The sequence below is a fragment of the Podarcis bocagei genome, assembly GCF_964188305.1.
Source record: "Podarcis bocagei genome assembly, chromosome: 2".
In the NCBI taxonomy this organism is placed as follows: domain Eukaryota; kingdom Metazoa; phylum Chordata; class Lepidosauria; order Squamata; family Lacertidae; genus Podarcis; species Podarcis bocagei.
The window spans coordinates 114,508,662-114,534,991 of NC_138126.1; the positions used below are offsets into that span (position 1 = coordinate 114,508,662).

At 43.0% G+C, this 26,330-nt stretch overlaps 1 protein-coding gene and 1 long non-coding RNA gene across 3 annotated transcripts in view; both read left to right on the plus strand.

The window, feature by feature from the left end:
• Nucleotides 1-23,959, plus strand: part of MMD (monocyte to macrophage differentiation associated) — a 28,345-nt gene extending 4,386 nt beyond the window's left edge. The window contains exons 1-7 of one of the 2 annotated variants that reach the window (XM_081181553.1): nucleotides 1,467-1,821; nucleotides 9,834-9,915; nucleotides 13,110-13,270; nucleotides 14,241-14,315; nucleotides 15,518-15,619; nucleotides 17,712-17,781; nucleotides 21,150-23,959. In XM_081181553.1, coding sequence (XP_081037679.1) covers nucleotides 1,793-1,821; nucleotides 9,834-9,915; nucleotides 13,110-13,270; nucleotides 14,241-14,315; nucleotides 15,518-15,619; nucleotides 17,712-17,781; nucleotides 21,150-21,350 — 720 coding nt within the window. In that variant the 5' untranslated portion in view covers nucleotides 1,467-1,792 and the 3' untranslated portion in view covers nucleotides 21,351-23,959. Of the gene's footprint in view, nucleotides 1-1,466; nucleotides 1,822-9,833; nucleotides 9,916-13,109; nucleotides 13,271-14,240; nucleotides 14,316-15,517; nucleotides 15,620-17,711; nucleotides 17,782-21,149 lie in introns of those variants that run through there. The other variant, XM_081181552.1, reaches the window with a different exon arrangement.
• Nucleotides 1-26,330, plus strand: part of LOC308580243 — a 91,535-nt gene that overhangs the window by 33,260 nt on the left and 31,945 nt on the right. The window lies entirely within an intron of this gene.

Below are 26,330 nucleotides of genomic sequence, written 5' to 3' on the forward strand. Positions count from 1 at the left end.
GTTGGAGGGGATAGCAGTTATCTGCCCCCCCCCCCCGAAGCCAAAGAGATAATTAACTATACAGCCTTTAGAAGACACGGGAAGGCAGGCCTGTATAGGGAAATTTTTTAATGTTTATTATGTTGGAAGCTGCTCAGAGTGGCTGGGGCAACCCAGTCAGATGGGCAGGGTAATAGAATAATAATAATTATGATTTTTATTAGGGTGCCAAACTGGTTCTTTGACCCAGGTGAAACAAAGTCTGTTTTTATTATTAAGGAATAAGATGTCCCTGTTTTCATAGAAGGGAACGCAACAAGCCCCCTAGGGGGTTGCTACAAGTCCTGAATTTTCTGGACACGTCAGGGATTTAACTGGCGTCTGGGGGAACTTTTGGAAAATAGGCAACAGTGTCCGGGATGTTGAGGTCCCTGTGGAGATGGTAGTATTGAGTCAGTGGCTCGTGTCCTTCTAGCTTGCACTCTATTTATAAAGCTCTGAGGAGTGAGGTTATTACCCCTTTATTATTGCCCATGCTGGCGGTGCTTAACCATTGCTACTGTGTCCTTTCTTTTAGCAAGATGACCAGGTGACAGCAAAAACTGCAAGGTGATGAGAATAAGATCTATATTTGATTATGGTTGTAAACCCCTAAAATATATTTTCTTTAATTATGTTTTTAACCTCTATTTTCAGTACATTTTTATTTTATTCCTATGGCTGGTGGCTGATGCAAATAAAGATTCTTCTGATTATACACTGGTACTGGTTTGAATTAACTAAATACTGCTTTTTGTTTGATAGGTAGTTTGTTTTGTTAATTTTTCGGTTTTATTGTGCATTTTTCTTCTCTCTTTTTATTTCTTTTATATAATTCACATGTATTCTAGATGCTTCACAACTTGATTATGTATACTGTAATAACTACGTAAGATTAGTTTGTGGGGTTTTTTGTTTTGTTTTTTTGTATGTAATGTTTGTTTAATAACAGGGTTTTTTAAAAAAAGATTCTTTTGATTCTGATGTTGAGGTCGATTGCCTAAAAAGAAGAAGAAGAAGATGAACGACTTTAGAGTTTCCTTTAAAAAGAGAGAAAGAGCTCAACAAGTTTGGAGTCCTGAGTTTTATTTCTAGAAAAATGGATGAAAATAAACTCAGGCAGCCAGAGGACTCCTTCCCTTTCTGAGGAGGATTTCCCTTTGAGAGGAGAGGCAGCCGCTGCCCTGGCTCATCTTCGCCCCCGCTTCTAAACCGCGTTCAAATCGAACCACCCTCCTTTTTACCTCACTGCCCGCCGCCTCCCTTTTCCCGCCCACCACGCGCGCGCTCCCCGCCAACCGCCCATTGTTCTCCCGCCGCTTCCCTCCCTCTCCCTCTCCCCCTCCCACCCACTTCTTCCTTCCCAACCAATCGGCGTCTCCGGCGGTCGGGCGTGGGCGGGGCTTCCCGACCTGGCCTCGGCACCCGACTGAACTGACAACCGGCGCGCGCGGGGGGGGGGCGGGTCCGAGCCGGGGGCCCGAGCGCGCGGCGCGAGAGCCGACGGCGCCGCTTTAAAAAGCGGGAGCCCCGCCGCCGGCCGGCTGCTTCTCTCGACTGCGCGCGCGACCCCAAGGCAACGGCAGCAGCAGCGGCAGCAACAGCCCTGGGCCTGGCTTCGCCTCGCCTCGCCTCCTCCAGCTACCTCCGCTCGGGGCTGGCAAGCCAATGAGGGCCCGGACTCCGGCCCTCGCCGCCTCAGGAGCCGCCGGGAGCCCCCCGTGCCGACCCCCAGCTCGCCTGGCTCGACGTGAGGCGGCTGCGCTGGACCCCCATGCGGCGCCTCCAGGAGAAATTCAGGAGGTGAGGCGCGCGCGCGTGCGCGCCTGGGCGTATGTGTGCGAGCGACAGATTTCATTTCTTGGGATATATTCAGGGTTCTCTTCCCGGGATGATATTTTTCTCCGCTTAGGGACGCGGCGGATTCTTCTAGTGGATTTCCCTCCGAAGCCTTTGATCTCGCCCGCGGAAACTCCGCCCGCTCTTGGGGATCCCCTCCCCCCCCCCGCGATCGTCTCCTCCCGTTTGCACGGGCATCCAGATCACTTAATGCAGATAAGATACCCCCCCCCCCCACATTTTTAACATGGGGTGTTAAACCCACCTTCCTTGTCTCTAGTCGCAGCCTTTCTCAACCTGTGGGTCCCCAGATGTTGTTGAACTACAACTCCCATCACTCCTAGCTAGCAAGGCCAGAGCTCAGGGATGATGGGAGTTGTAGTCCAACAACATCTGGGGATCCACAGGTTAAGAACCGCTGTGTGCTAGGCATGACCAAACTTGGCCCTCCAGATGTTTTGGGATGACAACTCCCATGCCTACCTAACTGGACCAGTGGTCAGGGATGATGGGAATTGTAGTCCCAAAACATCTGGAGGGCCAAGTTTGGCCATGCCTGCAAGTCTAGTCTATTGAACCCTCTTCTCCTGCACACACACACACACAACAGTTTCTCACCTTTTCTGTGCATGCATGTGGAGAGACTGCCCTGGTGCTTTTGCAGAACCCCAAAATGCTGTCGCCTAGGTTAGTTTATCCCTTACCAGGGTGCAAACTTGAATAAAATATTGGGGCTAGGGAGGGAGGGGCAGGTAAGCATCACATAATTGCATGATACACCATTTGAATGGCAATGCTCAATGGCAATGGCAACTTTTTTGGGGGCGGCCCCCCTCAAATATTTTATGGGGGGCAAAGGGACCTTGGCATCTAGAAGTTGGCTCCTATGTCCCTTAGCCTGTTGTGATACTATCACAGATCTTAATTCCACACAGGGTAGACCTTGCCTAAAAAAAGCAAAGTGTGGTTGTGCGGGTCGTGTAGAGATTGCAACAACAGAATTGAGTGGTGGTAAATATTATGAATGAGTTAAAACTGAGGGAGTGCTGTGAATGAAGTAATGTGTGTATGTGGCACCAGAGGAGGTGCTGGAAGTAGTTTCCTTTGGTTGATGTGAAGTAAAAGGGTGTAGCATGCAATCCTTTGTTTCCTATTTCTTTGACTCGTTTGCTTGGACACCCATGAGGGCCTTGGCTTATTCTCAAGAAATCAGTAGGAAGTTCTGTAGTTGATACAGATTTGATATTTCTTGTCTTGGAAAGTGCTTTGGTCTCCATCTATATAACATTCTCATAACAGTCTTTGTGCAAAAGAGCAGCTGAGTAGGACTGTCTGAGTACAAACAGGTTTAGGATTATGTGTGCTGTGTGAAAATCAATAGTGAGAGAGAGCACTGGAATTGGATAATTCAAATACGACTTCTCCAAGATGGTGTGGAAAGGGTTGCATGTTTTGCAGGAACTGTAGAGCTGTTCTTTGGAAAATGAGCTGCTTTTCATTTAAATTTTCCTTAAGAGAGATCTTATTGTAGTTTATAATGTAGTGAATTTTCTGTTTCATTTTGCATCTCCTTCATGTTCCTGTTGTACCTTCATTGATGGGGTACAGATCCTTTTAACTCTCCCAGGGCTCTTCCCCATATTGCACTGTTCAGAAAGTCACACTTAAAATCACATTCTTAAAGTGGGGATGCTCTGACAAAAATCTTTTATTTTCTAGAGGCGGGGAAAATCTCACATATTTACTTGCAAAAGCCAGTGGAATTTGATTGTGCATTCCTGCACTGTAGTAACATGCATTGTTCTTGTATGAGCAAAGCAGGAAGGTTGTTTTCATGCATCTGACCAGAAAGAAGTCACCTCCAAGATTAATCCCTTGAAGCAACAACACATTTACCCCAGATATAACACTTGACTTGACCTATTGGGTCATATTCAACTAATGTTTGCTCAGAGTAGTCTTATAGTACTGTACCACCTTTACTGCCATTCTTCCTGAGAATGTTAGCACTGATCTTTGGGAGGCAAGTGTTCCTGGCCCAAGGCTGGGTATGAAAGGCATCTGAAATTCAACCCCCTGCACTAATTTCATGCTCTTGCTTCTCTCCAATTCTTCCCATGATTCTGTATTTTCCTGTTCATCTGTGGTTTTCATGACACCCCCTACTGCTTTACCATAAGGGTAAAGCAAATAGAGTTAAGATAAACTCTTTGAGAATAAGAGCTGGGGTTCTGGGATTTTCAGAGAATGTGGGTATCCAGTACTGCACATTGCTGTTGTTTACTGGGCTCTTAAAACTTTATATGCAAGTCGAAGTCTTTGTTTGCACAATTTTCTCTCTTCGAAGGGTGGGTAGGAATTTGATGACTGAGAGAAGAGGTGAGTACAGTATACTGCTCTGCTTTTAGAAAGGAAATAGATCACAGTGAAAGATGAGGTTTTTCCATCTTCTGGAAGTGGGTGAAAGTTCATGTATCCGGTGTTTGTCATACTCATGTTGGTTGAACTAAGCTTCTCTTTCACGTATGGCTGTTAGAGAGGATTTTCAGCATTTTTCTCCTCTCTTTTGAATGATTGACTCTGCAGTGAGACAGGATTCATCTGTTTGTTTTGGCTATGTTACAGTCTAGAACTGGGAAAGAGGGGCAGCAAAGAATGTAAAAACAATTTGGAAATCATTAAAAAGGGGCAGAAATAGATTCTTGCTTAAATTAGGTCATTTCTGTCCAGCAATGTGTTGTTTCAGAAATGGAATTAAGATATTAGTAGGAATGTTTGTATTGCATAAAGAGGCTAATATCTGGAATTTAGATGTTTATGATATTTATCTTTTCCATTTGTACAGTATTGCTACTTCACTGCTTGCGAAATACAGTTATTTGTTTATTTTTTTTAAGAAATCAAAATAGAAGCATAGGGGAAGGAGGGAGGTGTAGTTTAGTGATTGAGCCAGTTTTGTACAAGGTTCATCCCCATATTGATAAGCTTGCCTCCATCTGTTTTGCACTTGAGCCATACTGAAGCAATGGCTGCCTCTTTCCTCTTGGTTTTCCAGCTTTTCATTCTTACTTTGAACAGACCTTTCCTCTTTACTTGTATGACCCTGGAACTGTTGACTATGGTCAAGTAGGTATATTGTTAAAATTTGGGCTCGAGTAAAGAGGTATGGCAGTGTTGTATTTGATCTATTTCATTTCACTTTTTGATACATCCTCTGAGTTGTAGCCAACTAAATTCTACTCAAGAGTAGATTCATTGAAATCAATGGAGTTAAGTTAGTTATGCCCATTGAATTCAACGGGTCTACTCTCATGTATAATTAACATTGAATTTGACTCTTTGTCAGAATGTTTTTGGCTAAAGCCAGAATCACCTTTCAGGTACAGGCAACAACCATTTTGCATGGGGGTTATTTTCCTGACCCCCACACGTGTTGGTGGAGCATGCATAAGTCTGCTTTTCCACCGCCTCACCCCCTTTTCCAGACGCTTCTGGGTTGCAGTGGTGTGTGTGGTTGTGCACATATTGGACAAGCATAAAATGGTCATTGCCTGTATATATGTTCCAGCACCCAAATTCTTGGGGCAAATATTAATTTTCTTTGTACCAGCCTTGCAGAAAACTAAGTGGTTCTTAAGTGTCGTTGGCTGTGGTACCTGCTAGAAGCTTTTACTAACACAACTAGCACACTCTAGCCATAATACCTCAAAAAGCTCATAACACAACTTGGGCACCAAGTTATGACAATATGAGCTTTCTCTTTCAGTTATCCATACAGCTGGACACGAGGGCAACCGAGATTTGTACTTTGAATTGCAGGCAGAACAGCTATCAGAACTAATCTAACCTCTGAACATTGACCTAAAAAAATAAAAAAATACTATATTTCTATCTAGTAATTATTGCCCCTTTTATAGATAGGCAGGCACTAATCCATATGTTTTATAGGTTTAAAGACATGTTTGAATCTGTAAGGAGAAAGATGCAAAGCTGTGCCTTCTGGCAGAGGGATGTTGCCAGACTGCAATATTGAGTTATTCAGTCCGCACAGCCAAAGACGTCTTTGAGCAGCTGTACCTTTGTGGATTGTCAGGCAGCAAAAATCTTGGTGGTGGTGTGGCAATGGATAAAACATTGCAATTCTTCCAATGTTTTGACCCTCACAAAGAATGTTAATCACAATGGAGGAAAGTGGAAGATATTTAGCTTAGAGTGGGGAATATTTTTCTACCTGAGGGCCACATTCGCCAGTGCTGGGTGTGGCCAGATGCACAAGTGAACAAAGTAGTGAATGCAAATTTACCATTGCACAGTCGGCTCGTTTTGTACACACACTTGCATAGCCTGTTGTATCCCCCATCCAAGCAACGAAGAGGCGTTGCCTGAGTTAGGCAAGAGCACTCAAGGAGAGGGTGAAGCATAGGGTGTGTGTCTGGGGCAGGGGTGTAGCCTGGGTGTGGTGTGGTCTTGAGAGGCACTTCAAAGTCGGGAGTAAGGCTGATCACTTGTCACACTTGCCATGGTAAGAGTGGCATTGACAGAACTGTAGAAGCCTGAGCATGTGTAATTTAATACCTGTATCTGGAGCCATATTTGCAGAATGAAAACCCCTAAATCGGGATTTTCTCCAGATTGACCGTTGCCCAGATTTATCACTAAAGAGAAGGTTTTCCAGGGCAAAAACCTCTTAGACCTGTGCACGGGACAAGTGCAAGTCTGAATGAGCCCTCTATATCCTCAGATGAAGCTTTTGGCAACTGGGTGTAGCCTCGAGAATAAATTCCTGACATATAAGATCCTGTGTATTTAGGCCATCAGATTCTTTTTTCCCCCTCATCAGCTTTCCAAATTAAGAAACAGCAGGCTAAGTGTATAGCACAGTTGATATTGCCCTCACAACCTGAGGCTGTTACAAAAAGCAATTTAGCAAAACCATATCTTCCCCTTGCTTCCAAGGCTATTTAAAAATTGACTCCTTTCTTTTTAGCATGCACACTGAGCAATGTGTTATATAAACTCCTGTATGTGACTTTACTGGCGCAGCATAAAAGAACTTGTATGAATACCCATTTCCCCATCTATTTTGTGTGTTACTTCTAGATTTTATTTTGTGTCTCTTAGATGGTGAGCCTGTGGGCAGAGACTGTCTTTCAAAAAATAAAGTGTGTATAGCTCTGCAAAACAAACTATTGTTATGAGTGGAAACAGGATATTGTCGGTCTCCACAAAGTTCAAAGAGTTTCTTTAAACAAATTATTTGTTAAGGCTGCAGTCCTAAACACATTAGCTAGGGAGCAGGCCCTACTGAATGCAGACTTAAAGCACAGTCCTATACATGTTTATTTGGAGATAAGATGATAGGTTTTTAATAATTGTTGGTGTTTGCAGCCATATGAGTTTTGTTGCCAAACTGCTAGATTGATTCTGTGGTCCTCTGCTGATATAACTGTAGATTTCAGATGGACTAAAACAGTCTGGTGTGTATTATCTACACTGTGACAATGTAATTTTTGAAAGCAAACAATTTTAGTGCAAACAGCTATCCATTTACTACTTTAAAATCATCACTTCAGTACTGCGGTTTCTAGCAAGAAATTTACCAAGTGGCACTGGCACTATAGTTGTTTATAGAGATTAGCACAAAATTTTATGCATGTTTTGGGAGTAAATAAAAAATATATAGACTTTGGCTCACTAGGATTTGCAACTAGTATGTATTATGAAGCTTGTAATTATTTGGTCACCCAGTAAGGTAGGAAAATAGTATTTTCATATTGTACAGGCGGGGCACTGAGAAACAGAAACAAGATAACCTAGAAACAATAGAGAGATCTGCATAAAATATTATATTCAGATGCAAAGTTATTCCTGTTCATAGCAAATGGTATTTGCATAGCCACAGTAGGACAGGCAGCAGTACTGAAGACTATAGTTAGAAACATTCATACTATTTCAGTCTACAAACCTTCTAGATGAGCCTCAGTGTATTTATTTGAGATAAATCCCATTGGGTTAAGCTAGATGTACTTCCCAGTAGTCCAAGCAAAGTTAGGCTTTGGGGTTTAACTAGTCTGTTTGCTTATTTGCAAAGGAATAACTCCATGGAATTTTGCAGGAGTGGAATGGAATGGGTTGCATACATCCGAAACACAGTTGGATATTTCAGTTTCAAATCTCAACCCTTGTACGGGTTTTGAAGGGCACCATATTGAATGTTCAATGTGGCATCTCCCTTGAAGACTGAGACATCAGGATGGAAGCTGCATATCAGGACGGCTCTCTACATTTTGTGTACAAACCATAGTTTTATCTATGTCTATTTTTGAAAGGTACCATGAATAAAACAAAATAGATTGTAAGATCATAACGTAATATATGCACTGGTGAGTGAGATATTAAAATTAAAGTTGGTGTGTATGTTCAGGAGATAGTTATAAATTACATGTTAACGTATGAACTTGCCCCCTACCCCCATTTTGAAAAAAGGGTCCAGGAGCAAGTGAGATCTCTTAAACACTGCACTTCACTACTGTTGCTGTGGTGTAATCTTGCCAGACTACTCCAGTTTGTATTATTATTATTAAATTTATATCCTGCCCATCTGGCTGGGTTTTCCCAGCCATTCTGTGCGGCTTACAACATATATAAAAATGCAACAAAATCTCTAGCAGTAAAAAAACCAAATAGCCTATAAAAGCAACAAACAAACCAATAAATCAATAGAAACCAATAATGATAATAACAGTAACAACAACAATAATAAACAGTTTACAGTTATGCCCAAATTAAAATATCTTCCAACCCCAACTAATCATTTAACCAACCCAACAAAAACAAAACAGAGAAACCAAAATTAGAACCGTTTAAAACATTTTAGCTAGTTGCCCCAACCCAAGAGTTGTTCCAGCAATGTCCCTCCGGCTTGCCAGGAGCCCTTTAGCTATTCAGGGTAAGTCTGTACCCTACCCCCTAGGCCAGGTGGAAATGGGCCTTGCAACGGGAAGCAGGTCTTTCTTCCAGCCCTCATGGTGGCAGCAGAAGCCATAAAACCAGACTGAGCAAAAGCAGTGTTGCAGCATTTGTTTGATAAATACTTCAGAGTTGTGCAATTTTTTAAAAAAGGAAAGTTACTGGTATGAGAGCTTTAATATATTATCCTGATCATTGTGGTGTTGTAAGTGCCACACATAATTTCTTAATTTTATCATTTGGGGTGTTACTTGTTAAAGTATCCTTATTGGGTTCATAAAAACAGAATGGCCTGCTTAGTAGTTTCAAAAGTGTCTGTAAGCTTCCAGCATTTGCTGAAAGTCAATTGACAATTGTACAATTGGTGTGTTTGGCCCAGTTATATGCTGATAATAAAGGTTACTGGTAACTGTAAAAGCTTGTGTTGGTGGTGTGATACCAAGACAACAGATGAAACCAGTTTCTCACATGCTTGTGACAAGAACACCTCTGTATGTGTCTCTCTCCTCCCCATTTGCGGAAACAAAGACAAAGTATCTGCAACTGCATTTAGTCATTGTTCTCTTTCATCCCTTCCATTTTTGTAAACCCAAATAAGTCCATGGTGGTATATGAATAAATAAAAGGCTTGTGGCAGTCCGTTGAAGTCCTAGGGCTTACAAAAACTTTTTCTAAAAAAAGATGCCTATGGTTGGAGGATGTGATGTGTATGTTGAGATTTTTATTTTATTTGTAATTCACGTAGGCAGCTAATTGAGAAGTAGGTCCCTTGACGACAAAATCTGACTTGCTTTTTTTGTCACGAGTAAAGAAAATACTGCTGCCTTTTGTACTGTAGGAAAAAGTGTGGAACACAGTGCTTCCAAATGATGCATTACATTTCTTCACCTCCCAATTAACCTTGGTCTAGGTCACAAACTGCTATTGCTGAGCGTTCTGAGCTTGTTCCTCTTCATCCTTTTTAGTTAACGGTTTGCATCAGCGGTATGCTTTGCTTGTCTCAACAGATTCATGAACCACCCAGCTCCAGCAAATAGCCGTTACAAACCTACCTGCTATGAGCATGCTGCTAACTGTTACACTCATGCGGTAAGTAAATCGATCTATTGGCAGCACAATCAAAAGTAATTCTAATTCCCATCTGTGTAAGATTTTGTTTTATTCATAGTTTGAATACAGGCTGGTACTGCTTAATTGTCGTTAATACAGTTGAGACTGCTGCAATAAGTAAATGTTCTGGTACAACAGCAGAGTCCACACATTCCATTGATTGCTCATTCATTCATTCATTCACTCATACATAACACATGCAATCTTTTTCCATTCTGCTCCATGTTTAGGAATCAACAGTTCGCTAAAGCCTCACGAGGATCTACTTTCCCTAAACTAATAATTGCTTAAAGATTTTTCTCCCACTTTGGAGGATCTAGAGAGATTTATTTCAAAAATGTTCTGACACTCTTTTTTAAAAATAAGACAGCAGCAGTGTTTTAAATTGAAGCATATGTTCCATCTCAAAGTGGCTTCTAAGGCTGCCTAAAGTATTGTCCAACAAACAAAATATTTACTAGTCTTGCAGCCCACGCATACTGTTAGTAATCCATGGCCTAAAAAAGAAAAAGTACAAATTCTTATAAAGCTTTCCTATCCAGAACCTAAAATGGAATTATTTATTTCTCTCCAGGCTTTCTGCTGAACAAAACTCTGATTAATCTTTCAAACTAGGCTGCCTTAACTGTTGCACACAACATATTATACCAGAGATTTTTGCTTATGTTTTGCTTTTTAAAAGTTCTAGTTCGTTCTGCTTTCAGGATAAAAGTAATGATTAAATTATTGCCAGAAAGAACTTGGTCTTTTGATTGTTGTTTCTACTTTGTCTGAGTTTTATGTTTTGTTTTTTGTTTCATTTAGTAGCATTGATTCATTCTTTGCCAGCTCATGGTGAAATGTGTGGTTTATTCATAATACAGCCTTGGTGATGTTTGTCAGTAGTTTCCAGTGGGCCACAGACATCAGTAAAATGCAAATACAGTGGTACCTTGCTTTAAGAACAGCTCAGTTTATGAACAACTTGGATTAAGAATGCCGCAAACCCGGAAGTAGGTGTTTTGGTTTGTGAACTGTGCCTTGGAAGCAGAACATGTTCTGCTTCCTGTTGAGTGTAAATTGAGTCCCCCATGCTATGGGAAAGCATGCCTTGGTTTAAGAACGGGCTTCTGGAACAGATTAAGTTTGTAAACCAAGGTACCACTGTACATTTGTATATTTAAATGTCAGGTTTCATAGAAGCACTACAGTGGACGTCAGTCCATGTGGTATCATAATGTGCTCCCAATGTTCACTCTCACAGTAAGTGGGGCTGCTCTGAACCAGCTGATTCTTTTAAACTAGTATCAAGCAGATAATATTTCAATAGCATAATGCATAGCAGCTTTTTTAAAAATTTAAAGGCCTAGGACATTAAGAGATGAATTACTTTTACCTTGCTGTCGAATGGCTTGCTTTCCTGCTATAAAGCTGATAGTTTACAACATCTGCAATGTTTGTAAATTGGCATTAAGAAGGCATCTGAAATCACCTCTTGGCATCACAGTGCGCAGAAAGTTTTACCTTGGGTGTGTGTCATGGATCACTAGATACTGCAGCTCTTCCTCAGTTTTAGAGTATTTAATAAACTGTTACATTGGTGATGTCAAAAAGCAAAATGATTCATTGGGCTGGAAAACCATCAAGCAGGTACCTATTGGGCAAGATGTTGAAATATTTTGGATGTCTCACTTTGTAGTTTGAAATCAATGAAACAGTTGCAACAAATCATAACGATAGCAATAGTAATACCAATACTTTAGACTTTCAAGTAATCACACTTCACCAACAATATCTAGTTGTGATCCTCACAACAACCTTTTAAGGTAAGCCAATATTATTGTGCTTAATGCAGGGTGTGAGGGGCTGGAGGAGACTAAGAAAGAGAGACTAGGTGGTCTCAACTAGTGAGTTCACAGTAGAGGAGAAATTCAGACAAGGACTTCCTGATTTGTAGCTCAGACTTTTAACACCGCATCCATCATTACTTTCCAAGCTCCCTCTTAAACTGAAAACTTGGTGGTATTTCTAAGGGTCATGCCTTGGTTCATAATTTTCCTTAAAAGAAATTCCTATCTGTAATTTTAAAAAAGTAGGAACAATTTACCGTTTTGGTTTTTTTTGCTTTATAAGATGCATCAGACCATAAGACGCACCTAGTTTTTGGAGGAGGAAAACAAGAGGGGAAAAATTCTGAATCCCAGAAGCCAGAACAGCAAGAGGGATTGCTGTGCAGCGAAAGCAACGATCCCTCTTGCTGTTGTGGCTTCTGGGATAGCTGCGCAGCCTGCATTCGCTCCATAAGACGCACACACATTTCCCCTTACTTTTTAGGAGGGAAAAAGTGTGTCTTATAGAGCGAAAAATGCAGTAAGTACCTAAGAGTGAGTAGGTTTGTCTGGAGAACTTGTAAAAATTCCAGCCTTCAGTAATAAGGCTAGAAAATACTCTTCAATTATTGAAAAGGCTTCTGATTAAATTGAAGCACAAAGGGGTAGCAGAAGAGGAACCCTGATCTCATAATAAAAATATCTTCTGTAAAATCTGCAAAATTGAAAGGCCTTCCTTATCCCAGTCATGCAGTTTCTTCATTTCCACTTCCTATTTTAGTAGCTTTCATTATTTTGAAATTCGAATTGCTGCAGCTGCTGTTGACCTTGGAAGTAGCATTGAGGTTGACTTGTATAACAAGTTGTTGTTTGAGTGTTTTAAAGGGCGGGGAGTAAATCAGGACGTTATTTATACATCAGTGTGTCTGCATTTGTGTTAGTCCTTCTCTAAGCACTTTGCAGTTTTTGCTTGCACAGTTAACTTTAACAAAGTGTTACTTCCAGCATATTTTAATCCTAGATATAATATACCTTCTGACATTTTGGCACAGCGTTGGGATGGGATGGGATGGGTGGGTGACACAGCAGTTCTGTGACCTTCAGCCTAAGCAAATTCTTAAAAGTCTTGCTGATTTCTCTGATGTATAGATGTCTCTCTCTTCCATGATAAAGACAGAAATAACAATGTCTTTTCAACTGTAACAAACCTGGGTATAATGGACAACTTATAAAAACCACTGGTTCTTTTTACTCCTCTTTGAAGCAAAAGGTAGATAGTAGGTGACTGGGGCCTAGGCATAGCAAGTAGAATGTTAAATGAGGTTTGGTAGACTAGCAAATAAACATGTTCTGTTGTTTCCTTAGTTTCTCATTGTTCCAGCCATTGTGGGTAGTGCCCTGCTCCATAGGCTCTCTGATGATCGATGGGAAAAGATAACAGCATGGATGTATGGGATTGGTCTCTGTGCACTGTTCATCGTTTCCACAGTGTTTCATATAATTTCCTGGAAAAAGAGTCATTTAAGGTATAAATCAGGTATTCATTTGGGGTTCATTCGTGCTGCCGTGCACACAACTTGCTGCTTGCAAATTAGGTTGTGATTTATCCGTGTTGCAGCCATCACTGCCGTTCTGCTCATGCAACAGACATCTGCTTGAGCAGCAGAACTTCCTCTCCCGTCCCTTGCAGCCCTGCATGCACCCTCAAAAACTACTCCAGAGAGTTAGAGCAGAGGTGAAGGCCACGCAGGGAGAAGAAAGGGAAGTCCTGTTGCAGGAATAGATTGCCACCTCTGTGCCATTGGATGCAACCCTCCTTGCCCAAAGGAGGTTGGGATGATTTACCGTAGTCACTCTGGGTAATAAGAGTTTTCCTGCTTGAGGATTCTACTGAATTTTGCGCATTATTGGTCTTAAAAATGTTACGTGTATAAAGTTTTGGAGATTAGTGAAAGACACAAGAAGGAAAAGATTTGTCGTTGTGCTGCTACTTTTACAGTATAGCCACAGACCACAAAACATTTATTTAAGGCATCTGTATCCAATCTGCTGCACAGGTACAGGAGAGGAAGGGACGCACTACCTGTGCTGCTTCAGCACAGGTAATGCAGCAGCAGGTAGTGCATCCCTTCCTCCCTCTCCCACACACTGTTTCTGTACTTCTTCACAAGGTGTAGATGAACGCAAAACTGTATTTGCACAGGATTCCCTGACTTTCTAAGTGTCTGTCTGTCTATCTGACTTATCTATCTACATACATATCTATCATGTGATATGTTGGGATTGTGATTGGCTTCTTTAGCCTTAGGTGAACAGCAAAATACCTTCAGTAAAACTAAGATTTAGGGCTACCTGTTCCTGAGGAAAGGAACTCTGTGGCATGCCTACCATCCTGCTTTTAGATTTTTTAGAATAATGTTTCATATTGGGTAATGTTTCTAGTAACATACCGATTTTTTTAAAGTGATCTGTTCCCTTGTTTGCCTTTCCATTTAGGACAATGGAGCACTGCTTTCATATGTGTGACAGAGTGATGATCTATATCTTCATTGCAGCATCATATGCACCATGGTAAGGATTAAAAATGTGTACTTACTGATAGGATGAAATGGTGATGGCATATTATCAGTGACAGCTTCCGCTTAATGGATTGGTTGACTAATTGCTCATGGCCTAATCTGCTGAGAGTTAGAAGCAGGGCAGTGAAATCCTTTTTCCATTTAATAAATAAGGGCTTTGCATTTTTGACAAAGTGTTCTGATCCATCAAGGACAACGTGCATACATAAGGAGGCTTCTCCTTAGTCATCAACTGCATTCTTGGTAACTGCATGGAAAACAGTGTGTTGCAGATGTACAGGGGCCAGGATGTTTCATATATGACTATAGTAACTGATACTGCTTTTCAGTTCTGCTCTCCCAAAACATCAGTGATCTTAATAGGATTTATAGCATGTAGGGAGTTACTCATTTGTATTGCTTACAGTAGGGGGGCCCGGCCTTTTGGGGCCTGGGGCGCATTTGAAAATCAAAGTAATTGTTGTGGGCATGCTGGCCACGTGACCCGGAAGTGTCTGCGGACAGCACTGGTTCCCGGCCTCTAGAGTGAGATGAGCGCACAACCCTAGAGTCTGTCAAGACTGGCTCGTAGGGGCAGGGGTACCTTTACCTTTACTACCACAAATTACCTGTTTCACACAAGGAAAACTGGCAATACTCAGGACCTAACCCTGCCACCATACAAACAAAAAGCCTATGACACTCCACAGCAAATAAAACTAAAAACAAAAAGCAGGCAGCACTCATCCCCCCCCCCAAAAAAATAGCAACCCAGAAAACAACCCCCAAAGGGACCAAAACACCTAGAACCCGGGGTGCAGGGGAGGCACCAGTGGGATATCTGAGGCCATCATGGTTGCAATAAATTCCTTAAAGTTGTTGTAAATTGTTTTATTAGTAAATTCTTTAAAGTTGTTGTAAGCCACCTCAAGAGTAAAAAATTAAAAAAAAATGCTGTCAAGCTGATGGTTAAAACGAAATATTTGCTGTAAAATGTAAAAACTTCATAGGTATCATCTTTGCACACATCAATATTTTAAATTTACTGAACTAATTTGGAAAAAAATACTTCATGAATTGAATGGTGTAGAAATGAATATCTCTGTCTGAGTAGTTTTAATCCTTTTGTTATATCTGCACGTGGAATACAAATCGTCTTTGATTTGATCTGCCGTCCGTTCTGCATTTCATTTGATCACCTTAATGTTTTTTTAGGTTAAATCTTCGTGAGCTTGGACCTCTGGCCTCCCATATGCGATGGTTTATCTGGTTGATGGCTGCTGGTGGAGCCATTTATGTGTTTCTCTACCATGAGAAGTAAGACAACATTGTGATTCGTATTTGAATTGGCGTTTCGTAGACTTGGAATCTGTGCAGATGTAAATATTAGTCCTGGTTTTTGGAACTGGGACCAGTTCAAGTTAAGGCCAAGGTTGTGAGCTGGAAATCCAGCATTCCCATAATGGATGGCGGCTAATGGATTGAAGTTGAATCCTGACAAGACAGAAGTACTGTTTTTGGGGGACAGGGGGCGGGCTGGTGTGGAGAACTCCCTGGTCCTGAATGGGGTAACTGTGCCCCTGAAGGACCAGGTGCGTAGCCTGGGAGTCATTTTGGACTCACAGCTGTCCATGGAGGCGCAGGTCAATTCTGTATCCAAGGCAGCTGTCTACCAACTCCACCTGGTACGCAGGCTGAGACCCTACCTGCCCGCTGACTGTCTGGCCAGAGTGGTGCATGCTCTAGTTATCTCCCGCTTGGACTACTGCAATGCGCTCTACGTGGGGCTACCTTTGAAGGTGACTCGGAAACTACAACTAATCCAGAATGCGGCAGCTAGACTGGTGACTGGGGGCGGCCGCCGAGACCACATAACACCGGTCTTGAAAGACCTACATTGGCTCCCAGTACGTTTCCGAGCACAATTCAAAGTGTTGGTGTTGACCTTTAAAGCCCTAAACGGCTCCGGCCCAGTATACCTGAAGGAGCGTCTCCACCCCCATCGTTCTGCCCGGACACTGAGGTCCAGCGCCGAGGGCCTTCTGGCGGTTCCCTCATTGCGAGAAGCGAAGCTACAGGGAACCAGGCAGAGGGCCTTTTCGGTGGTGGCGCCCGCCCTGTGGAATGCCCTCCCATCGGATGTCAAGGTGATGGACAACTACCTGACATTCAGAAAACATCTTAAGGCGGCCCTATTCAGGGAAGCTTTTAATGTATGATATTTTAGTGTTTTTTGGTTTCTGTGGAAGCCGCCCAGAGTGGCTGGGGAAACCCAGCCAGATGGGCGGGGTACAAATAATAAATTATTATTATTATTATTATAAGTGGAGTTAGGACATGTTTAACTGAGTTTAGCAATGATCAGGCATAATGTTGAAGCAGTATAGAAGAGAGGAGAACTGGAGCCCTTATCCCCATTAGCCTGCTTCTGATTTCTGAACCATGGTTAAAACGTTGTCAACACAGAACTCTAATATGTGTACTTAACTTACGATTTTGAAAATGGCAAAAATACATAAATGGAAGGGTATCATGACTTGTGGAGGAACATTCTACATTTGGAGTGACACCTCTTCTTTGTGTGTGTATTTTATACGTGGTGTTTCCTTGTAAGAAAAATTGGAACAGATAGTCATCTTGCTTATTTTTATTTAATGAAAAACAAAACAGTTTTAACATAAGTGTATTCTCTTATCTCTTTTGAGAAACACAGACTGAAAAGGCTGAATTAATAGCCAGGCAGTCTTATTACATGTTGGCACCAGGCACATCACCAGAGTGTAGAAAATTACTCCCTTTCACTTGTGAGATTTCTTTTTGATAAATAATTCAATATGAGTGGGTGAAAAGAACCTGGATTTCTATCAAAGAAATAGAAACTCTGGGTGCAATCCATCTTCCATTCCACCGAGTGGAGACAGACTGTCTGCTTCTGATATTTGATATTTATCATTTTCTAGCAAGATTAATAGGTGTAAAAATTCTAGCCACATCAACAAGAGGAAGGCAGATTCTCTTAACGTATGTCCCTGCTCCTTTTCACGTCACCCAAATTTCCTCGTCCCACCTCCCAGGTTTTTTGCTTTCGGCTGCACGAAAGATCTCTGTTTTCTCTGGAGGATATCTTTCCAATGCAGGGACGCCCTGGGCCGTCAAAGGATAAAGCCTTCCTTTTTGATATCTGTTGGACATTTGTTTTTCCAGATAATGGATTGCTGAACCCCAATAAAATATTTCCATTCTGTGGAAGCCCAGTGCAGTAGAGGATATAACAAAAGATGTGCCACTAAATTTGGCAATGTATTACTGAGAGAGATAAATGTATGCAAGTGAAAACTGCTGTCTTTTTGAGGCAGGAATGCATGTTTCTTTTGCTTGGTTGCAGGCTTACTTTACTTTATTATTGTAGGTATAAAATTGTGGAGCTCTTCTTCTATCTAGCAATGGGCTTTTCTCCTGCTCTAGTTGTGACCTCCATGGTAAGTATGCTTGCTAAAGAATTTTAAAATCTACCGTATTTTGCGCCCCATAGGACGCACCTAGTTTTTTTGGGGGGAAATAAAGAAAAAAAAATTATTTCCCCCCCAGGTGCGGGGCTGGAAGAACCAGGTCGGGGAACAGCGGGAAGGCGCGCTCTGCCTCTCCGCTGCCCCCCGAGCTTGTGGGGCTGGCTATGGGGAGAAGTGCGCTGATCCTGGGACTGCAGGCAGCTCTGCGCGGCCATCAGGAGCGGGGCGGGACTTCGCGCCCTGCTCCCGGTGGCCGCGCAGAGCTGCGCTGAGCCAGGGACTGCAGGCAGCTCTGCGTGGCCATCCGGAGCTGGGCGGGACTTCGTGCCCCGCTCCCGATGGCCGCGCAGAGCTGCGCTGATCCCGGGACTGCAGGCAGCTCTGCGCGGCCATCGGGAACGGGGCGGGACTTCGCGCCCGGCTCCCGGTGGCTGCGCAGAGGTGCGCTGAGCCCGGGACTGCAGGCAGCTCTGCGCGGCCATCCGGAGCGGGGCGGGATTTCGCGCCCCGCTCCCGGTGGCCGCGCAGAGATGCGCTGATCCCGGGACTGCAGGCAGCTCTGCGTGGCCATCCGGAGCTGGGCGGGACTTCGCGCCCCGCTCCCGATGGCCGCGCAGAGCTGCGCTGATCCCGGGACTGCAGGCAGCTCTGCGTGGCCATCCGGAGCTGGGCGGGACTTCGCGCCCCGCTCCCGATGGCCGCGCAGAGCTGCGCTGAGCCCGGGACTGCAGGCAGTTCTGCGCAACCCTCAGAGCCGGTCTCCCGAGGGTTGCACAGAGCTTCCTGAAGCCTGGAGAGCGAGAGGGGTCAGCGAAAGCCTGCATTCGCCCCATAGGACGCACACACATTTCCCCTTCATTTTTGGAGGGGGAAAAGTGCGTCCTATAGGGCGAAAAATACGGTAAATCTTGGGAGCTATTATTAATACTTATTATAGGTTTGTTTTTTAAAAAGACTTCTGTATTCATTTAGATCTTTGCTGTGTTTCTGTTGCCTAACTTTCTTTTCCCCTCCAATTTTTAAAAACTCTAAAAACAACACTAGTAGCAGCATGCACTGTGGTGGAAGTGGAGCTGCCATCCCAACCCCAGTATCTCTGCAACTTACCTGGATGGGGCCAACTAGCAGCAGCGAGGTTGGGGTCGCATGGATGCCCTGGCAGAACCAATCAGATGCGGGTGCATTCATGCAGCCCCAACCTTGCCCCAGACCCTCCTAGATAAGCTACAGCGACATTGGTGTAGGGAAGATAACACCATGGCTCCATCCCACCACTGCTGGCAAATATATTCTCCAGTGAAGCAGGCACCAACTTAAGGCATCCTGTTTAACGTAGCAGAATGATTATATATGGCACCATCCAAATGTCTATAGATTAACAGTGTTGGCCCATATATGCAGTGATGTGATTAAGGATGTGATTAAGAATAGATGTTGCTGGAAGTGCAGCCAAGAAGGGTAGCAAACTGGTGCAATATACAGTATATAAATTGTAGACATGAAAAAAGTTTGGAATATTCCATCCCCACCCCCAGTGTGTGGCTTCACGCCAAAGATGTTTGCATGTGAAGAGTTGCCTCTTGGTCTCTTCAGCCTGAGTGAATGGTCAACCAATTGAGATTTGATATAACTAAATATAAAAAGGTTACACTAGAGCAATATATCCCAACTTAACATATGCACTGATATGATCTGAGTTGACTTGTCATTCTCCAGAAAAAGAATCTTGGTACAGTGGTAGATAGTTTAATGGTGAGAGCAACTGAGTCTATCCTGACAGGGGGAAAGGCCAATTATGTGTCAAGTGGTATTCGTAAGAAAATGGAAAATGAAATTGCCAATATTGCAATGCCTTTCTGTACAGTTATGATGTAGCTGCACTTTGAATACTATCTACTGCTCTAGTTACCCTATATAAAAATGGATATCCAGGTTGGAAAAGATGCATAAAGGCAAGCAACACTGTCAAAATGTTGGTGCACCTTCTTTTAGAGAAAATGTTAAAGCAATAGAATCTTATTATTTTGGCGTAGTGTGGGGGAAGGAAAAGAGAACAAAGACAGGGAACAACATACCGTATTTTTCGCCCTATAGGACGCACTTTTTCCCCTCCAAAAATGAAGGGGAAATCTGGGTGCGTCCTATGGGGCGAATGCAGGCTTTTGCTGAAGCCTGGAGAGCGAGAGGGGTCGGTGCGCACCGACCCCTCTTGCTCTCCAGGCTTCAGGAAGTTCTGCGCAACCCTCGGGAGACCGGCTCCGAGGGTTGCGCAGAGCTGCCTGCAGTCCCCGGCTCAGCACAGCTCTGCGCGGCCATCGGGAGTGGAGCGCTAAGTCCCGCCTCGCTCCGGATGGCGGCGCAGAGCTGCCTGCCGTGCCGGGACTGCAGGCAGATCTGCGCCGCCATCCCGAGCGGGGCGCTAAGTCCCGCCCTGCTCTGGATGGCGGCGCAGAGCTGCCTGCCGTGCCGGGACTGCAGGCAGATCTGAGCCGCAATCCCGAGCGGGGCGCTAAGTCCCGCCCCGTTCCGGATGGCGGTGCAGAGCGCACTTCTCCCCATTGCCAGCCCCACAAGCTCGGGGGACAGCGGGGAGGCAGAGCGTGCCTTCCCACTGTTCCCCGACCTGGTTCTTCCAGCCCCGCACCTGGGGGGAAAATATTTTTTTTTTCTTTATTTCCCCCCAAAAAAACTAGGTGCATCCTATGGGCAGGAGCGTCCTATGGGGCGCAAAATACGGTAATAGTCTTTATAAGCCTCAATACAGTGGAGACTGGATAAAGTGGTGCTTCTATCTCCATTGCATTACGACTTTGAGTCACCCAGAAAATTTGCAATAGATTTAGGAGAGACAAACAAAATTACTTTACACAGTGCAGGATTCATTTGTGGAATTTTCTACTGCTAGGTAAGATGATGGTTCCTGGATTAGATGGGTTTTAAAAGTGGGTAAGACCAGTTCTTCTGGAATTTTTCTAAAGGCCATGATAGCTAAATGGAACCTGCATGTTCAGAGCCCGCATGCCAGCAAATACCAGTTTGCTGGTATAGCAGGATAAGCTGTTGTGTTCAAGCCCTGCTTGTAGCCTTTCCAGAAGTCTTTTGCCGGCTGCCGTGGGAACGGGATGAAGGACTACATGGCAACTCTGCCTGAAGCTGCAGGAACAGCTCTGTGCTAACACTCCTTAATAGTTTGACAGCTAATGCTTGTCTGTGTATACCAGTCTCAACAGGCGTGATATTGCTGTACCGCTCAGTAGGGGGAGTAGAATGTTATGACCAGCCTCATTCTCTCACAAAGAGTGCTTAAAAAATAAAACAAAAACTTTATTAATCCACAGAACAACACCGATGGACTTCAAGAACTTGCCTGGGGAGGCTTAATTTATTGTATGGGAGTGATCTTCTTCAAGAGCGATGGGATCATTCCATTTGCCCACGCCATCTGGCATCTGTTTGTCGCCACGGCTGCTGCAGTTCATTACTACGCTATCTGGAAGTACCTTTACAAAAGTCCTGCAGAAATCATCCGTCACTTATGATACTAAATACACAAGACACGCACACCTTCGAGCTGCACTATGCCTCCGACTCAGTATTACTTGGGTAAAAAAAGAAATTCTGGGGAAGTGGGGAAAATATTGCACAGGGTGGGGGTGGGAATGCACTGACTGATAGTTTTTCAAACACATTTACTGTGAACTAAAGTGACAAAAATGTGTCCTTGAATTGCTGTTCATATATCAAGTCCTGGGCACACAGTCCCCACATGCATTTTTCCTGTGGAAGCCCCTAGTGGAATGAATGGGGAAAGCGCAAAATCACTATACAAGGCCCATTCTTTTCAGCTGGGGTTTCCACAGAAGCATTTCCCTTTCGTATTGCATCTGCTGTCCGTCAGCAGAAGCTGCACTCCAGCACACAAAGTTTAGTGCACTTAAGCCAATTGGGTGTAAGCATGCCTAACTTTGGTTTGTGGTTTAAAACACCATGCTGCATTATTAATAGTCCATTCTACATTAACAGGGAAAACAGTGTAAAAATGGTTGGTGGCCTGATGTTTACAAATTCTTTTTTTTTTTTTAAGGTGTATTTAATGGGTTTAATTTCTTCGGTTTTTAAACTGCATAAACTTTTTGAAATGACAGTTTTGAATTGAGGAAGTTGATGTAACAGCAAATACTTAATTCTTTTCTTTTTTAAAGTTGCTTTCTACCACTTTTTCACAAACAATTTAATAAAACGCAAATCATGGAGTGATAAGTTTAAGCTTCCTCCTCCCCCCACCACTTGTACTGATACGACTTTTTATATAAAAATGTTTTTTAAAAATAATTTTAAAAGTATATGCAGCTGCTGTTGTGCAGTTGCAGTGAAACTTTGCAAGAAAACAGCTACATTCCACATACTGTCCTGACCTTATATACCTCTTCCAAAGCTTTTTATTAAAAGTGTGTGAATGATCATTATGAAATTTCAAAATTGGCTCTGCCAAGCTCTTACCTAAAAACCTGCTACCCTCCACATTTAATTTAATTATCAGATTTGGATTTATTAAAAAAAATAGTGCTAACTAATTCAAAAAACCCATCCCACTGTGCCATTTTTAGACATAGATGCATATGTTTATGTGAAAGCACTCTGGAAATAATTTGCTCTTGTAATACAGGTGGTTAGCAATTAGCAGTAAAAAAAATGAATTTACTCGTAAAGCGTTGGTAATTTTGGGAGGTGCCTAAGAGACTGGTGCTTAAATAATGAGGCTTACAGAGCAGTCCATTTGCATACTAACCTGGGAGTAAATCTCATTGTGTTCAGTGGGGCTTTCTCCCTAGCAAGTGTGTTTGGGATTGCAAGTTGAGGCAAATGACTCCCAGAGGAAGACTGTGGGAAGCAAATAATTTGCTCTTTCTCTCATTTTCTAAAACTTATCCTATTAACAGTTGTTTATAAAATTTTGATTATTAATAGTGGTTCATCACACACCCAAATGGCCTTTTCAGGGAGGGAAGCTTGAAGAACTAGATAGGTCTCATCAGTCAGGGACTTGGTAGCGAAACTGGGCTTTAAATGTGCTGCTCTTTAGCATCTGGATCAATGAACTGTGGTAGCAATTTGATTGTAGAGCTTGTGTATTAAGTAACAAGATGTTAGAATCTGCGTTGTGATGATTGCTGTCCAGTTACTGTAGCATGTCCCACTGTATTATGAATGTCTTATATTAAGATTGAATTTATTCTTTTTCTAACTTGCTCTTTTTCATATCAGTGTTTTAAAAACTAAAACGGAACATGTTGCCTTTTTCAGATTTTATCTGGATATTTTGTCTGTTGGACCAGTAGATATGTACTCTGGGGATGGGAGCTTCCTGCCCAAGTTTATATGTAATTCTCTTCTAGATCTGCTGGTGCGTTGTTACATATATTAGAATTGGGTGCACTTGTATACAATTTGCAAGAAGGGGCAAATGCTCAGATTAAAGTGGGGCATTGGAAGCTTGGCTTCCACACAGTATTAGTGGATGACTACAAAATTGTCCCACATCAGGGACACTTCCAAAATTCTTCAGGGCTCCAGAATTTGCATCTGGCTCTGGCAAAGTGGTGGTTGTGTGCCTCTCTTGTCAGTATTGTAAGGTTCCGCATCATTGCAAGAGAATGGAGAAGTTGACACAAAGATCTCATGTGAATATTGGAATCCCTGAATTGGAGTAGAACACGCTTATCTTCTGAGCAGCATGCAAATGAAACAGCAAAACAGAAAATATTTTCTGTGACCGCCCTGGAACATCTGAATGCCTCAGTTGTCTTTGTTGTCGTCTTATTTTCTTGTTTCAACTGATGTGTCTGACTTTAATATATTCACTTTTTGTGAGTTCTTGTATTCTGTCCAAGTGCAGTACTGTTGAGACCACTGAAATGTGTACAAGCTCTGGTTTTTTGTCAGAAACTATGAAACTAGCTCCAATTAATTCCGCTATCTTCATGATGATTTCTTGTGGTCTTTTTAATGTGTTTGTTTTTACGAGTGAAAAGTGTTTTGGTTAAAAAAAAGAACTGAACTCGCCAAAAAAACTTTGAATCCAGTCTAGCTCCTACAAGTTTAAATGTAACTAGATGAATGCAAATAAACATTTTGTGCAATTTGGAAATTTGTATTGTCCTTGTTAAATTGGGTCACAAAAGGCTTCACTGCTGCTCTTTCCTCATGGTGAATACATCCTGATCAAGATTGTGGCCAGTGTAGACAGCCATGCAACTTCATATGCACAGTCTGACTTTAGTTTTGTGATGAAGATCACAACCACTAGACTAGCTCTAGAAAATTCAGAAATATCTATGCAGGTGCAAAGTCTAATTTTTTTTGAATGCACAGATAACCCCTCTAAAGGGAAGCAACCTGTTTTCACCAGTACTTCGGTACAATATGGCAAATTGCTGCTTCCCCCTATTCTCCCCACTGAAAACATCTTGCAGCGGTTTCCCTAATTGCACCCCAAAAAATTCAAAACAACATTACCCTATGGTCATTAAGCTAGCCTACATCCCCTCTAAATCCCTTCACTAAAAAGATTTATCCACCATTGTTGGTTCTGGGCCACAGTCTTGCTATATTGTCTTCAGATCATGTCAGTTTCTTTTAAAAACCCATTTTCATAGATTTTTAAGATCCTGGGTTGTGTTGCCTCTGTTCTATACAGTGGTGCCTCGCAAGACGAAAAGAATCCGTTCTGTGATTCTCTTCGTCTAGCGGTTTTTTCGTCTTGAGAAGCAAGCCCATTGAAGGATTAGCGGATTAGCGCTATTAGCGGCTTTTTGCGGCTTATCTGCTGATCGGATCAGCTGATAAGCATCTTAGCGGCTTAGGAAAAGGGGGGGAAGGGGAAAAAACGAGCAGGAACTCGCAAGACATTGCCGTCTTGCGAAGCAAGCCCATAGGAAATTCGTTTTGCGAAGCACCTCCAAAACGGAAAACTCTTTCGTCTAGCGAGTTTTCCGTCTTGCGAGGCATTCGTCTTGCGGGGCACCACTGTACAGCATCAGGCATGATGGCGCTGTGTTTATGGTAACCAAAACAGTTCTTTGTTTAACCTCAGGAAAGGATGCTTGCTGCCTTCATTCAAGTCTCAAGTGCTTATTAAAAGTGTGTGTTTGAATGTCCCTCTCATTATTAAACATTCAACTGCTCCTGCCTTAAGACACCCATCCCCTTGTTCTTAACAAAGGCATTATAATTAATCAGTAATTGTATGCTTCACTTTTGTTCCCCTTTGCCTATATATCCTGTGTAAATAAAAGTGACGCACAGGTTTGGGTGGTGGTATACAAAGCCCTTGACCCACTGTGACATTACAACCGATAACAATCTTTTTGCAGTTTCCTTGACGTTAGCTGAGTTACCTGGATGTCAATTGCCATCTCTTGAGTCCTACACAGCAGGAAGTTTCTACCAAATCTCAGGAGGCTTCAATAGCGGCAGCAACTGACTGCTAAATCCGTTTGCTATGTTTAACGTAAGCCAGCAGGAGAGGCAACTCGGATACATTTGGAAATCTGTTTTTGCACTTTACGTAGCATCATGATTTTTTCCGAATGTGCCTTGCACAAGTGGCTGTATGATGTTGCTTGTTCACTTTAATCACTAAAACCTTTCTTCGGTGACGGAAGCAAATTATTTCTGAAATTGCATCCTTGGGCAAGTTGAGAACACTGAGGAAGTGCAATGCTACCACAAGACCGTTAAGAAGAAATGGTCGATTCTTAAATATAGCCTCCCTAATGAAGCTAGTCATTCCTGGTTGCTATCATAGAATTGTAGAGCATGAGGGTCATTTAAGCCAACCCTTCAATGCAGGAATCTTTTGCCCAGTGTAGGACACGAACCTTCAACTCAGCTCAGCTGGTAGAGCATGAGACACTTAATCTATCTGATTCAAAACACTTCCCCATTTGTAAGAGGTCTTGCTTTTAATAGTGTGGAAATCCAAACATAAGATAATCATTTGAAACATGCCAGCATCACTTTTCCCCCCTGATACGCATATTGAGAGAATCACCTTGCCCATCTGTGCCATGGTGTTCTGAACATTGTGCAGAGTGCCGATCACACAGCAGTTGACACAAAACAAGCGTGCAGCTCACTTCCTCAAATACACTGCAAAGTTAACAAATGTTGCAAGAAGATTTCAGCAAGTTACAAAAATATATTTGCCCTCTGGAAATCAGCTTGCCTGGCTGTTATTTTGCTTTACTGGCACTCTGGGTTAGAACAGTTTGGCACAACTTGGTTCTTGGTTTCCGAGCACGATTCAAAGTGTTGGTGCTGACCTTTAAAGCCCTAAACGGCCTCGGTCCAGTATACCTGAAGGAGCGTCTCCACCCCCATCGTTCAGCCCGGACACTGAGATCCAGCACCGGGGGCCTTCTGGCGGTTCCCTCATTGCGAGAGGTGAGACTGCAGGGAGCCAGACAGAGGGCCTTCTCGGTGGTGGCGCCCGCCCTGTGGAACGCCCTCCCATCAGA